The 14,944-nt window shown below is 39.4% G+C and overlaps 1 protein-coding gene across 2 annotated transcripts; it reads right to left on the bottom strand.

The window, feature by feature from the left end:
• Positions 1 to 435: 435 nt before the first annotated feature.
• Positions 436 to 13,902, bottom strand: FUT7 (fucosyltransferase 7). Of its 2 annotated transcripts, none has more exons than XM_077477152.1 (2): positions 13,650 to 13,902; positions 436 to 8,178 (listed from the first exon to the last, which is right to left on the bottom strand). In XM_077477152.1, exon 2 carries the CDS (start codon positions 8,166 to 8,168, stop codon positions 7,122 to 7,124), a length of 1,047 nt encoding a protein of 348 aa, XP_077333278.1. In that variant the 5' UTR covers positions 8,169 to 8,178; positions 13,650 to 13,902; the 3' UTR covers positions 436 to 7,121. The 2 variants fall into 2 exon arrangements, with proteins under 2 accessions (XP_077333278.1, XP_077333286.1); XM_077477160.1 differs by having other exon boundaries at positions 13,755 to 13,902.
• Between the last annotated feature and the right edge of the window lie 1,042 nt (positions 13,903 to 14,944).

Raw genomic sequence — 14,944 nt, 5'->3', positions numbered from 1 at the left:
CTGGTCGTGGGGGGAAAATCTTTCCAGGGCGGAAGTGGTTAATATTGCTTTCAGGTAAAGTACAGGTTTGCCTTATCTGCTTTTATTTAACTGAAATTGTTCTACCAGACCAGCAATGTCTGACTGACTCATACTGGCACGTTTGGTCTTCTTTACCGTCTGCTGGTGTGGCTCATAGTGAAACCAATGTGCCTTTGCCCGCTGTCTCTATTTCACTCACCGGAAGTGAGAACACCTCATAGACTGGTATTGGGGAACTTTGCTTTACTCCCGCACACTCAGCAGTCAGTGAAAAGATTTCTTTGAAAAATAACTGTGTTGCTAAAATGGAATAGAAGTTTAATTGTGAAAATAAAAAAAATAAAAAAATCCGTTAGGAATTTATTGATACACCCAAAAAAACAAACAAAAAAAACACCAAGCAGACACAAGGAATGAAATGCATTGTTTATTGCAAGATATGACACAATGAATTATAGTGTATATGTTCTTATAGAAATACAGTTGAATTAAAAAAATAAAAATTGCCTGGCTGTCATCATCCTCCCAAGTTTGTGTAGCGGCTCACTGACTGGGAATAAGTATGCAGACAATGAAGCTGGGACACTCGCTCTGTGTGCTCATTGCAGGTCCGTCACTTTGCAAAGTAGAGGACTTTGAGGATGGGGATGATGGGGAAAAATGCTGCTGGTATCATCATGATGGATTTTCTCTAAGCCCCGGTTCACACTGATGCGGTTCGGGATTCACAGTGATTCCTGTGCGTTTCCGCACCTCATCACAATCACACACCGTTCATGCAAACCACTGCAGGTGTTAACGACACCCCAAAAACAGTTTTTAAAGCGTAGTACGATTGGATGAACAAGATCGCGTGGGTGTGAATGCCCATATGATCCAATTCCAGTGTGGTTTGAGCCATACAAAATGAATGGACTCAAATTGCACTGCAAAGAATCGTATGCGATTTGAACAGGAATGTGGTGCTATTCTGGCCTGAATGACATGCAGATACCCGCATTGCATCAGTGGGACCCGGGGCTAAAGGGTCAGTCCACATTTCACTTTTTTTTCGGTAGGTGCTCCAGTCCATGTACTGGCTACTCAGTGGTGTAGTGGGTACCACTCTCGCCTACCAGTAAAAAGGGTCGCTGGTTTCGAATCCCAACCACGACACTACCTGCCTGGAGTTTGAATGTTCTCTCTGTGCCTGTGTGGGTTTCCTCCCGGTACTCCGGTTTCCTCCCACACTCCAAAGACATGCTGGTAGGTTAACTGTCTTCTGTCTAAATTGGCCCTAGTATATGAATGTGAATTAGGGACCTTGGATTGTAAGCTCCTTGAGGGTAGGGACCGATGTGAATGTACAATGTATATGTAAAGCGCTGTGTAAATTTATGGCACTATATAAGTACCTGAAATAATAATACTGTCCTGGGCATTTAGGTGGTAAGATTTATAAAGGTAAAGTGATGCCAACTGCCCACTGTTCGCAAAGATGTCCCATCATTTTATGAAAGGGAAAACATTTTGGTTCCGGACAATGTTATTTTACATCTTAAAGTGTTACTAAACCCACAACAGTAAAATCAGTCTGTATATGCAGTAAAGCATGCTTGTTATACTCACTGTGGAACCTAGGGGGTTAATCCTTTGCATTGTGCAAAAAAGCTGTTTGAACCAGTATGCATGCACACATCCTCCCCTTCTTCCACTGACTCAGATAAAGTGTTACTGAACCCAGGACCCTGCATTCAGTATAAGGTTTCCAAACTGATTTTTTTTGTGTCATTTAAAAAAAAGTTATTTTGTAATCTAGATTTTATAAATATTATTTTATTATAGGGTGCACATTGATTCCAAAGTATTGCTGGGCTTGTTAATAAGAAAGCCCCGCACTTGCTTAAAGCGGTTGTATACCCTCAGTAAAAAAAAAAAAAAAAAAAACACGTAAGGTAAGGGCATAAGGAGCTAGTATGCACCACATACTAGCTCATTATGAAATACTTACCTTAGAATGAGTTCCCTGTATCTCCCTAGGTGTACATGGGCACCTTTAATGGTGAGGGCAATTGCAATGTCCGCCGGTCACCCGTGATCGCGGACACAAGAGCCAGAACAGGGATGTGTGTATGTAAACACACAGATCCCCATTCTGACAGGAGAGGAGAAACAGATCTGCTGTTCCTAGTAATCGGGAACAGCGATCTGTCTCTTCCTCCAGTCAGTCCCATCCCCAACAGTTAGAAGCACACGAGGGAACACATTGAACCCCTTGATTGCTCCCTAGTGTTAACCCCTTCCCTGCCAGTGACATTTACACAGTAATCAGTGCATTTTTATAGTACTGATCGCTGTATAAATGTCAGTGGTCCCAAAAAAGTGTCAAGTGTCTGTTCTGTATGCTGCAATGTCGCAGTCCTGATAAAAATCGCAGATCGCCACCATTACTATTAAACAAAAAATAATAATAATAATAGAAAAAATTGTGTAAATATATTCCTATTTTGTAGACGGTATAACTTTTGCACAAACCAATCAATATACACTTATTGTAATAATCATTTTTTTTTTACCCCAAAAAAATTTGAATTTTGTAGAATATTGGCCAAAAAATGTTTTTTATTATTTTCTTTTGGGATTTTTTTTATAGCAAAAAGTATAAAATGTTGTTGTGTGTTTTTTTTTTTATTTTATTTTTTGATTGTCGCTCTTCTTTTTTTGCTTATTTGCTTATGACGCAAAATAACAAAAGAAGTCGGGGAAAAAAAGGAAGTAAATTTTGTTTGGGTACAGCATCGCACGACCGCGCAATTGTCAGTTAAAGTAACACAGTGCCGTATTTCAAAAAAATGACCTGGTCATGAAGGGGGAAATTCTTACGGTCTGTAAGTGGTTAACTAATGATTTTTATTTATTTGTTTTTTTATAATTCTTTTATGGGAGAGTGGCAAGGCGGGATGTCTACATAGCTTTGCTAATAGGTGTCCCTTGTTACCGTCTCAAAAAGTTGGGAGGTGTGTATTTGTAGTGGTGAGTTTTGTCACCCAGAAAGGAAGTGATTAGAGATGTAAGGCTGGGTTCACACTTATGCTGTTTCCTTGCATCCGATCAGAATTACAGGAGATCGTGACCGGTTCTGAATGGAGCCGGTTCACCTGTCCCCGGGTCAGCCGCGGAGCATATTGCACAGAAGTCCTGTGTGTCTTTGGCTCATTTTCAGGTCCGAATTCAGGAAAACATTTTGGGCCTGAAACGGACAACAGGGACACACCGGACCCTGTGAGCCGCATCCGTTTTTAGGTGTAAACCCAGCCTAACGAGCAGGGGGAAGTTTCCACAATTCCAGTGATCACTATCTTAGAGGGAATACCTCTCACCTTGTAGAGATTTTCTTTAAACTTCCAGTTTCATCACTGGGCCAGAAAGTGAAGGGAAATCTCCCTATCAGGACATAGGAAAAAAACACATCATTCCATGCTCTATCCAAAATGAAAGTTTTGCTATACACTTTTTTTTTTACTAAGAGCTAAATACTTGAATCTAAATATAAGCCCACTGTAATTCCTTGCTAAGACTGGGAGAGGAAAGGTCAACCCTCTGTCCAATCAGAGCGTTAATATTTTGCCTAATGTCAGTCAAAACAGGGAGTATAGTGTAGGAGTTCTCAACCTCGGTCCTCAAGTACCCCCAACGTGCCATGTTTGCAGATTTTCCCTTTTCTTGCACAGAGGCTTTAAATCAGAGTCAATGATTTGGTATTTTGGACCGTTATTTTATCTAAGAGAAATTCCCAAAACATGGCCTGTTGGGGGTACTTGAGGACTGAGGTTGTGAACCCCTGGTATAGAGGAGCCAAGAATCTGCATTTTAGGTTATTATGGTATGTTCCAAAAACACTGTAAGGCTTGTTCCCAGAAGCACAACGATGCATATACAAGGGGGGCAACAATGTGTGTTAATTACATATGCAGATTCTGCTTCCTTCTTAGTAAAGCTGCACAATAGGTGGTGCACTGCGCCTTGTCTTTTATTTCAATGCGATGTTGCCACTCTGGGCAGACTGAAAGCAATGGGTTCTCTACATTCACAGACCTTTTCCATATTCGTTGCTAAACATATTAATCGTTCTACATAAAGTCCATAGTGGGAGAATACAATCATAAAAACATGTAGCAGCACATATGAAAACATATGATCACTAGGACAATGGGAATTGAAACAATAGCAGAGTTTCCCTTTAAACTAATCAGTATTTCTTTTTGGCTGTTTTCACGATTTGACTTTCTGATTTTGTGATTTGATCAGCAGCAGTTTTTGACCTTGTTTTAATATCGGCCTTTAGGTGAGGATCAGGAACTTGGGCTGGGAGTGATGAAGGTATTGTGTGTTGATCCTTTTTGATTTTAAAAATGTGGCGGCGAGCAGAAATGAGAATATCAGATGTGTGATCGATCGTTCGCTTTTTTTTTTTTTTTTTTTTCATGCTAGTCTCATATCAATGAGGTTAGTAAAGTTATGAAAATTCTCGTCTGACCAAATACAACTTCGGAAGTGGTGTAATGTGTTGTATTGTAATATATTCTTTCGTTTCTGAGCATGCGCTAACTTGGTCTTCTGATATTTTATTTGTTTATAAAAAAAAAAAAAAATCTTTTTTTTTTTTTTTTTTTTTGGACAAATACTCTACTGACTAACCACTTGCTTACTGGGCACTTATACCCCCTTCCTGCCCAGGCCAATTTGCAGCTTTCAGTGCTGTCACATTTTGAATGACAATTGTATGGTCATGCTACACTGTACCCAAATAACATTTTTATCATTTATTTCACACAAATAGAGCTTTCTTTTGGTGGTATTTAATCAACACTGGGTTGTTTATTTCTTGCTAAACAAACTAAAAAATTACTGAAAATGTTGGAAAAAAAACGAAAAAAAAAAAGCACTGATGAGATGGCACTGGTGGAGCCCGAGAGGTGGCATTGATAGGCAGTACTGATGGGCACTGATAGGTGACACTGATGAAGCACTGATAGGTGGCACTGATTAGCACTCTTGATGGGCACTGATAGATGGCACTGGTGGGCACTGATTAGCAGCGCTGATTAGCTTCTCTGGAGGGCACTGATTAGAAGCGCTGGTGGGAACTAAGGGGACCCTAACGGCTTTCTTCTTTTCTTCACGCTGACAGCGTGAGGGAAAAAAAAGCTGGTAACAGGCTTCTGTTTACTTGCGTTATCAGCTGTCATTGGCTGAAAGCTTATCACGTGTTAAAGGGCCCATTGTGATTGGCCCTTTTACCCAATCTGTGAACAGCCGAGTCTCAAGGACTCCGCGATCAGAGCGTGTCGCCCAGTGCAAGAACGGGAAGATGTCAATGGACGCCCTCCTGGCATTTTAAGCCCGCACTGTAGCCGTCTTGGGGCTACAGCGTGGGCATCAAGTGGTTAAATAAAAATCGTTTGTTCTGGTATCGTACGGGAACATTTTTCATGTTTGTCTCTTTTTGGATAATTTCACATGAACTGACGTGATCGGCTCTCGAAATCTGTGTACTAACAATCACACCACATACATAAATCCATAGTATGTAAACATTGTTCCCTTTACTTCACTACCCTTTTTGGAGTGTCTATCACATTCTGTTCCAGTTTGGTCAACAAAACAAGTAGAGTTCATATTACTTCCAGGTGAAAGAAAAAATAACTAGCAATAAAAAAGGGGGGGGGGGGACTCAATGAATCCCTTTTCCTATCACTCTTCTATATTTCTGTGAGAAGGGGAAGGGACACACATGGGCTATAAATACCTCCAGGAAAGAAGCACTACACCACCAATTGTTAAGATTGCAGAAGAAATATTTATTTCAAAATCACAAATCTATGTATGTCAAATCTCTTTGTCTGTGATTTTGATGTACAATTATATTTTTATTCTGGAGCCAGAGATGGCGCTGGAGTGGTGACGTGGAGCAAGTGTTTAGGGGGGACAGAGGGGGTAGGACAGGTAGTGGTGTCCTTTTTTTTTTTACTTTTGACACAAAGAATGCATATAACCTAAAGGCAAAGTCCTTTTTTATTTTTTAAAGTCTTGGATAGAGTGGAGAGGGATTAGAGCACCTGTCAGTTTTTATTGCTGTCTGTGCCCCCATTAAGGAGATTCACCTCCTCTATTTGTCCTGTTTACCATTATTAAAAGTAAAAATAATTCCCAAATTTTGGGATGTCCCCAGAAAAGTAATAGAGGGGAAATCTTCCAATGGGGACACTGGGGGTCACCAAGAATTTCTCTTTAAAGCGGTTCTGCACACATTTTAATAACCTATTGCCATTCTTGTTGCTATTGTCCACAAATTTCCTTTTTTTTTTTTTTTTTATCCTACCTTTTGTTATTTTCATTTTTATCTTTTCACCCCCTGCGGCGATGGGAGGTCTTTATGCGGGGATCAGCATCACTTCCTGCTGAACCCCGCACTGTCTCCTGGGATCTCGTCCAAGTAATCCCAGGAGACATTGCGGCTAATACAGAAAAAAATCTCGCGAGATTTCGAGGAACGCTTGATACGACGACGCCCGTTGTCCTGACAACATTCAGGAATTACACTGCTCTGCTCTGTAGTCAGTAATGCTTGTGGGCTTCACATGCCCACAACAAAAATGACATCGGCTGATCATTATGAATATAAATGAACATTTTGCGCAAAAACGGACATGCTTCTATGAGAAAACCAAGAAAAGTAAGCGTTTTTATGTAAAAACATACATTTTAAAGGGTAACCAGAAAAAAAAAAAAAATTTCAGCAGTGCAGAACCGCTTTAATTTTCAGGGATTTCCTCTCGCTTCCTGTTTGGCTATGGGACAGGAAGTGAAGGGAAATCTCACCAGATGACAAAAAAAAAATCTTATTCTATCCAAAATGAAAAAAAAACAAAGTTTTTGCCTATAGTTCTACTTTAATGTATAACAAATTTTAGGCTTTAGTACCACTGTAGTTACCAATCCGATCCTGGCTTTCATTATCTAGAGGAGGTGGATTGTTATGAACAGTACCTTCTCTTTAACATAATTTTTTCTGTTGGTGACTGATGAGCTGGGAAGACTTCAAAGGGGACCAGAATCCCTTAACTATTGCCCATAAACCAGCCTTCTAAATTAGAATAGACTTTATCCTTGGGCAGATGAGGACATCTGGAACAGATCAAACAAAATCTCTCTCTCCAATCATTGTATATCTTTACATCGTACTCCTGCCGCCAGCGGAAATATCGTTCATAGTGCTCTATGTTCATGGACTTTAAAAACTCAGCTAGATCTTTGGCTGATGCAAAGTCAGAGACATGAATAAAAGAGTCTGCAGGTATGAATTTCTCATAGTTTTCTCTTGGTGGGCCCAGCACTACAGGGACCGATCCAGCTAGAAAGGAGTTTTTCCAAAGTTTCTCGGTGATGTAGTCTTTATGGACTGAATTCTCCAAGGCGAGGTAGAAATAGTAACGGGATATGGTGGGAAGAAGGCACGATGAACACAGAGGCTTTTTACTGGCTTTTCCATACACATCCACATTGAGGTATTTTGAAAATTCCTTAAAGAATTGCACCCGTTTTTGAGTCTGCTGATAATTACTAACAGCCCAGGTCAACAGGCTTGTCTTAGCAGAGGTATTAAATTGCATATGTAATTTGGGGACCAACTGCCCATAAGGCATGAAGATGTCTGAATCCTCTCGGTAAGTTAACGTCCAGTTGAACACATTGTTCCATTTTCCTAGGTTCTTGGTGTGGAACGGAGACTCTAGATTTGCCCAAACCCACATTTGTGCGGGGTTCCTTGGGTCAGTGGGCATATAATGGCCTTTCTCATTTAATTCCCTATGGTGAAAGACCACCACATCACTAAGGTTCAGCTTGTCCCTATTATCTGTCAATTTGCAGTTCTTGATGTTATAGAGGTCTAAGCAAACGTCTCCTGAGATGTTCAAAGGATGGTGGAAAGGCCAGTGCCAAATCAGTACTGTGGTGTAAACATCTTGTGAGGTAGTCATGGCTTGTTCAGAACCAGAAGTAAAAAGTACAGATTGTATATTCCATCCTAGACCTAACAGCACAAAGATGCTGCCTAGAGCCATATAATTTCTCAGCCTGTGCACTTTGGGCATTGGTAACACCATTAGGATGTTTCTGTGGAGAGATAACATCTTCATTAGACAACTCAGTACAGTAACCAACTTTTTATATAACAGTAGAATATTTTGAATGCCCACATTTGAGATGCCCTCATCTGCAGGCTTCTTTTGAGTCAACCACTCAAAAATTATTGATCAAAAGGCAATTGCAAGGGTTAGTGTTTTCTTTCTAAATCACTTACCTGAAACTTGTATGCAAACCTGGAGTTCCAAATCTGCTGACTGGAGTTCAAAACAAATGATTGGTTGCCAAAGAAAGTAAGACAACCCCCCCCCCCCCCCCAAAATTCTTCAGTTGGTGCCTTGGGACAAAGAGAAGGCAAATATTGCATAGCTGTATTCTGTGTAATCCTGATTATTTTCTAGGATTGTCAGTGCCATGTGCCTACATAATTCCATATTTGCCTGAAATACCCCAATCAAGCAAAAATACTGCATTATGATGACCACTGGATGATACTGCTGATCATAGGAAATAATATTCTTACCCAAAATAAGATTTATTTATTTTATTCATTCTTTCTCAGGGACTCTATTGGTGATCTTTTCATCTCACATTCTTGTTTTGTTTCCAAAAAGTAAGCATGAACAGAGACGCACACAAAAAATCTTACAAGTGTTCTGCCTTCCCTTATTATACAAAGGCTGGAGTTCCACTTTAAGCCTAATCTTCCAGTGAGTCTCAACACTTTTCCTGAACTCTAATGGTTTTTTCGGAACCCCAATATGTAAAGTTCAACCATAACCAAAGCTTCTTTTCCACCAGAGTTCACGCTTTATTAATTTTGTAGCGAATGGGAAAGGTTTAGAACCTCTGCCAGGTGTTCTTTGCTATCGGTGTCCATTTTATGGAGATTAAAATGTTATTAAACCCACAGCAGTAAAATCAGTCTGTATATGCAGTAAAGTATGCTTGTTATACTCACTGTGGCCCCCTAGGAGGTTAATCCTCCGTGTGTAAAAAGGCCGTTTGATCCTGTCTTCTAATCCTCCCCGTCTTTCACTGGTCCCAATCCATTTGCTGATAGCATAGAGCCCTAGAAGGCACTCTGCACATGCTCAGTTTGGTGCGTATTGATAGAGAGTTACTTTTTGTGGGAGACCAGATATAGTGAATCCAGGGTCCTGGGTTTAGTAACACTTTAATATTGCCTCCTGTCCACATGAGTTTGCAAGGATAGGAGGCAATGGGATGATCTCTCTGATGGGGAAAGAAATGCAGTATCACAAAAAGTTAATTTATTCTGTAGAGTATGAAGAGATTAGAACATCTGTAATGTTTTTGTTGCTCTTCTGTTTTTCCTATTCTGGTGACACCCACACCCTCTAATTTATTCTCCTGGTGTCAGGAAGCAAATAAGCATCTCCCCTTTGAGGACTTCTTATTCTAAGGCTGGCCATACATGTAATTGAATTTGAATAAAATTCTGGACAGCCGCACTCCAAAAAATAGCCTTTTATTCATCAAAAGGTATCAAAAAATACATGCCACAGCAGAACGGACAGAAGAGCTAATGCGTTTCAAACAGTGCTTAATCATAGCTGATGTGTAAGCACTGTTTGATAGTGTGAAACGCGTCAGTTTTACTGTAAGTTCTGCTGTGGCATGTATTTTTGGATTCCTTTTGACGAATGAAGGCTATTTTTTGGAGTGCGGCTGTCCAGAATTTTTCTCAAGTTTTATTGCTATATGCATTGCCAGCACCTGTGGCTTCCAAACTAGAGGAGAGGTTCACTTCAATCTGACCTGCCTGGAGCGGTGATATCCCTTTATCTGCTGGCCATACATGGTCGAATTTCGAAAGGAGCTTCTTTTGAAAATCAGAAAAGAAGCTCTCAATTTCACCTCGTGTTGCTACAGAAAACAATTTTCATGGGTGGGAATCTTCTTTTCTTTCTGGGAATTTTCTTTTCTTGCACATGCACATTTCTTTTACGATTTACATTTCTTGCACGATTATTCCATCATTGATTAGAAAATAGTTAGTTTTTTCAAAAAAAAATCCAAAATGTCAGATTACTCAAATTTGAATGCCGCACGAAAATCAGCTGCAGCCCATTAACCACTTCCCGACCAGCGCACGACTATGTACGTCGACAGAATGGCACGGGCAGGTATATTGGCGTACAGGTACGTCCAATATTCAATGCCGCCGTGCCATCGGGAGCGCGCCGGCGGCGGCGCGCTCCCGCGCTGGTCGGGACCACCGTCAGTCCGGTCGCGGGACCCGCGGACTCGATCGCCGCGGGCATCCCCGCGATCATCTCACGGAGCGGCCGAATGGAGGAAATGCTGTGTAAACAACATTTCTCCATTCTGCCTAGCAACTAGTGACGCTGATCTCTGCTCCATGTGATTGGAGCAGAGATCAGTGTTCACTAAATGAAAGCCCAACCCCCCCACAGTTAGTAACACACCCCTAGGAACACTTAACCCCTACACTGCCACCCACTGGTTAACCCTTTCACTGCCAGTGTCATTTACACAGTAATCACTGCATTTATATAGCAGTGATTACTGTATAAATGACAATGGTCCCAAAAATGTGTCAAAAATGTCCGATGGGTCCCCCACAATGTCGCAGTCACAATAAAAATCGCTGATCGCCGCCATTACTAGTAAAAAAAAATAATAAAAAATTATTAATAAAAATGCTATAAAACTATCCCTATTTTGTAAACTCTATAACTTTTGCGCAAACCAATCAATAATCGCTTATTGCGTTTTTTTTTTTTTTTTTTTACCAAAAATATGTAGAAGAATACGTATCGGCCTAAACTGAGGGAAAAAAATGTTTTTTTATATATTTTTGGGGGATATTTATTATAACAAAAAGTAAAAAAAAAGAGTTTTTTTCAAATTGTCGCTCTATTTTTGTTTATAGCGCAAAAAATAAAAACCGCAGGGGTGATCAAATACCACCAAAAGAAAGCTCTATTTGTGGGAAAAAAAGGACGTCAATTTTGTTTGGGAGCCATGTCGCACGACCGCGCAATTGTCAGTTAAATCGACGCAGTGCCGAATCGCAAAAAGTGGTCTGGTCTTTGACCAGCAAAATGGTCTGGTCTGCAAGTGGTTAATACGAACGAAAATTCTTAGATACGATTTTTGAAAGAAAACTTTCTAAATTTGTATGGCCTGTCTTAGTAACTCTTTGAAAATGAAAGTGAGACTTTGGGCCACACAAAGGTAGACGGGGGCACCCAAAAATTTGAGGAGGACATAAGAATAGTTTGGAATTATGGCAAGGAGATCTTGACAATCTCCACCAAGCTCCACCAATATAAAAATATTTCATTTGGATGGATTGGCCTTTTTTGAAATAAAGGAGTCAAAAGCAGAGTGGTACCAATTTTAAAAATGCAGCAAAATGTGTGTGGATATAAACTACTCTTACACACTTGCACAGCAAATAATTGCAAAACAAATAGAAAAAGAGAAAAAAAAATGCAATCCTTGAAGACAAGTCACTGTTAGACGATGCATTTGGATCATTTTTTTTTCTCTTGTGCAATCAGATCTGAGGAGTGAGGAGTGAGCGGTGATTTCCAGCTGATTCAGAAACATACAGACTTCTAGCTCAATTTTCATGCAGTGCACGAAAAGATGCAGTAAAGTATTACTAGAGTGCAGGGGTGTCTGCCCATGTCTGCCCGTGGTTTCAGACCAAACATTTTAAAGCCCATTAATGGTTAGAATGTCTTTATCAATCGATGATACTTTCATCGCTTTGTACAGTTTTCATAGTAAATAATTTTATAGGTTCCAGCCATCATTTATAATAAAAATAACAGTTCTACAACAGAGCTGGGGGGGAATTTAAAGGGCCAGTCCACGCATAAGCGATTTTTTTTTTTCCATTGTTTAGTACAGTAGATGTTCGCTTTCTGAGGGATCTTATTGGTGCAATCTTTGTGCTCAGTACCTATATCTTCACACCTATTGTTACTATTATGAATGGCTCCCACTCTTCTTTTTTGGATATTTTATCTTATATTATAGAGAATGTAACAGTAGAAGCTGGAACACACAAAGGGGAGCAGGAAAATCTGATAATGGACACTGAAGACCCCAAGACATACAAGAAGGCAAAAAATAAATAAAAAAAATTATATATATATATATATATATATATATATATATATATATATATACACACACACACTTGCAACACAAGTCATATTGTAATGAAATGTTATTACAAATTCTTTCCTTTTTAATCTGCAGCTCTGTAATTTTCTCTAGAATGCAATGTGGCTACCTGGAAGTGTTCTATACACATAATTTCCTGCTTGTTTGAGTGACTGATTTTGCCAGAAGTTTGCACTAAGATACCAGTCAGATTTTTGTCATTTTTGATGAAATACTCCCAATAGGAAATCCCATCTAAAGGGATGCAGACTTTGCAAGGTTCTTCATTAGAACCCTGCAGGTGCAGCAGCTGGTGGATAAATATGAATCCATTCCCATTAGACTCACTTTGCCCAGGGGCACAGAGAAACAAACAGAGATTTCTTCAGAATAACATAAGGTAGGACTCTGCAACAAAGTTTGTTAAAGTCCTTGCAACGTACATAGATCACGTGGTAGGGGATTTTTTTTTTTCTCAACAAAAGTGGAGTTTCTCTTAAAAAATTATAAGCATGGATGAACAGTTGAACCATTTTACAGTTTAACATTTTAACAATTCTAAATTCCTTATGAAAAACCCATTCTAACTGAGTAATTTTAAAGTATAATAATAAAATAAAATGAAAAATAAGAATAAAATAAAAACAAACAAAATCCAGAAAAAAATAAAAATTATGGGAAAAAAAGATTGATTAAATCTGGTCAGATTAAGACACCTGGATAGGAGAGGGAGAGGGTTAACCGACTGTCTACCTGCACTCCTTTTGCAGGGTGAAGCACAGAGGGACAATCGGGGTTTTAGGCTAAAAAATGTTTATTTCAGTATGGGTTATTGGAGTTATTGTGGTTAGATCAATGTAGAGGGGGAACATGCTTTTATTAATGCAAATACAAATTCAGCCAATGGTTTATAAAATTGCATCATAGACATTCTGCTGGCTGCAGTGAGTGAGTGAGGTTTTTTTTTTGTTAGCTTGCAGAAATTAAATATTGGAGGAAAAAAAAATCCAAGATGTAAATACTGTAATTCAGGCATTATTTCTGAATATGATTAGTCACAGATGACCATTATGGAATGCTTAAATTCCTTAAATTCCATTTTGGGAATCCTTAAATTAAATGACATTATCTTTAGTATTCAGCAAATTGCAAGATTTCCCGGAAAAGAAAGAAAACTTTTATATATATATATATATATATATATATATATATATATATTAATATAAAATATATATTCGTCACGAAAAGCTTTCTCACATTTAGGAAGCTGTTTGTTTCTTTGAATATGGCAGATTTTTTTTCCCCCCCAAAAGCATATCTCAAAGGTCACTTACCAGCATGTGGGCACCAAATGACCATTAATTGAGGGCAAACTAGTGCCAGGAATCTTTATTTATAAGCTTGCCTTGGCTTGGAGACCCTTACACTACAAAGTGTACCTGTCCTCTCTGCATTCTGCAGTGTTTCTCACCCCCTTCTGGGTTGCAGGCGACAGTGGAGCCTGTAGGCAGGTGTCTTGGTGGCAACTCCTCAGAGTGTCCGTGTAAAAGTGTCTGTACTTTTACAGCTGCCATTGCACTCGGTTCCTTCTGCTTTTTGGTTGCGACCTCCTCCTTCCTCTTAAAACCACTGTGTAAGATGTGCTGCAGTGCTCAGGAACACTGACTCAGTTCAGTACGTATCAGCACTGGCACACATCTGGGCAATGCAATGGCCAGTAAGTCTTTATGAACATGCAGATTTATTGCTGGCTGTTGTACATACAGGACTGTTTCACTCTTTTTTTTATATAATACATCATATTTTATTTTGGACTAAGAACAAACAGACCAACTTTTTTTTTTTTTTTTAATACTTGTTTTGTAAATTCTTGTTTTGAAGAGTGTAGGTTTTGCATGCATTTACTAAATTAACAGCTCACTATATAGTGATATTATAGTTCTAGTTGGAGCCTGGGGAGCTAAGTCATCCTCCATTTTCTTATGCCTTGGATGCTTCGACAGAATTCCCTGCCATAATTTTCAACTCCAGGAATAAAACATTCACTGCCACATCTTCAACACATACTGTATATGTACAAATGAAAAAAGGAATTTGAGTCAGACTTTACTGGCGAGATAGGGAGTACAGCAGATGTAGTAAGAATATAAATTTTTATTAATATACCACAATTACAAGAAAAGAGGGACATAAAAGCAATGCTAAATGCGTATAATTCTAAGACCAACTGTATATTTATCAAATGGATACACCCTAAATATATGCTGTGTTATTGTACCAGAATGTAAATTGCATAAAAAATAATCCTCATGAGTCGACGCATTTAATTTCTTTAGGACGTACTTCAGGGGAAGCCTAATTGTGAAATTGGTCAACTCATGAGGATTGTTTTGTTATCTAATTTACATCCTTGTACAATAAGACCCCATATATTTAGGGTCTTATTGTACCAAGCATGGGGGGGGGGTGGGGTCACCCATTTACGTCACCGAGTGGCCCCGCCCTCCGCTATATAATAGCTGTCACTGAGAAGAAGCGTCACTCAGCGGTAGCCTCCCATGGAGGCAGAGCTGTTGCAGCTTTTTTTCTTCTTTTTTCGACTCGTCTACTGCGTGAGATGGATCGACAC

Source organism: Lithobates pipiens, unplaced genomic scaffold, assembly GCF_037356315.1.
Source record: "Lithobates pipiens isolate NorthernLeopardFrog02 unplaced genomic scaffold, aLitPip1_a1.2 Scaffold_1, whole genome shotgun sequence".
NCBI classification, from domain to species: Eukaryota; Metazoa; Chordata; class Amphibia; order Anura; family Ranidae; genus Lithobates; species Lithobates pipiens.
Note: the sequence above shows the minus strand (reverse complement) of the source record. Positions and strands in the feature narration are given on the sequence as shown.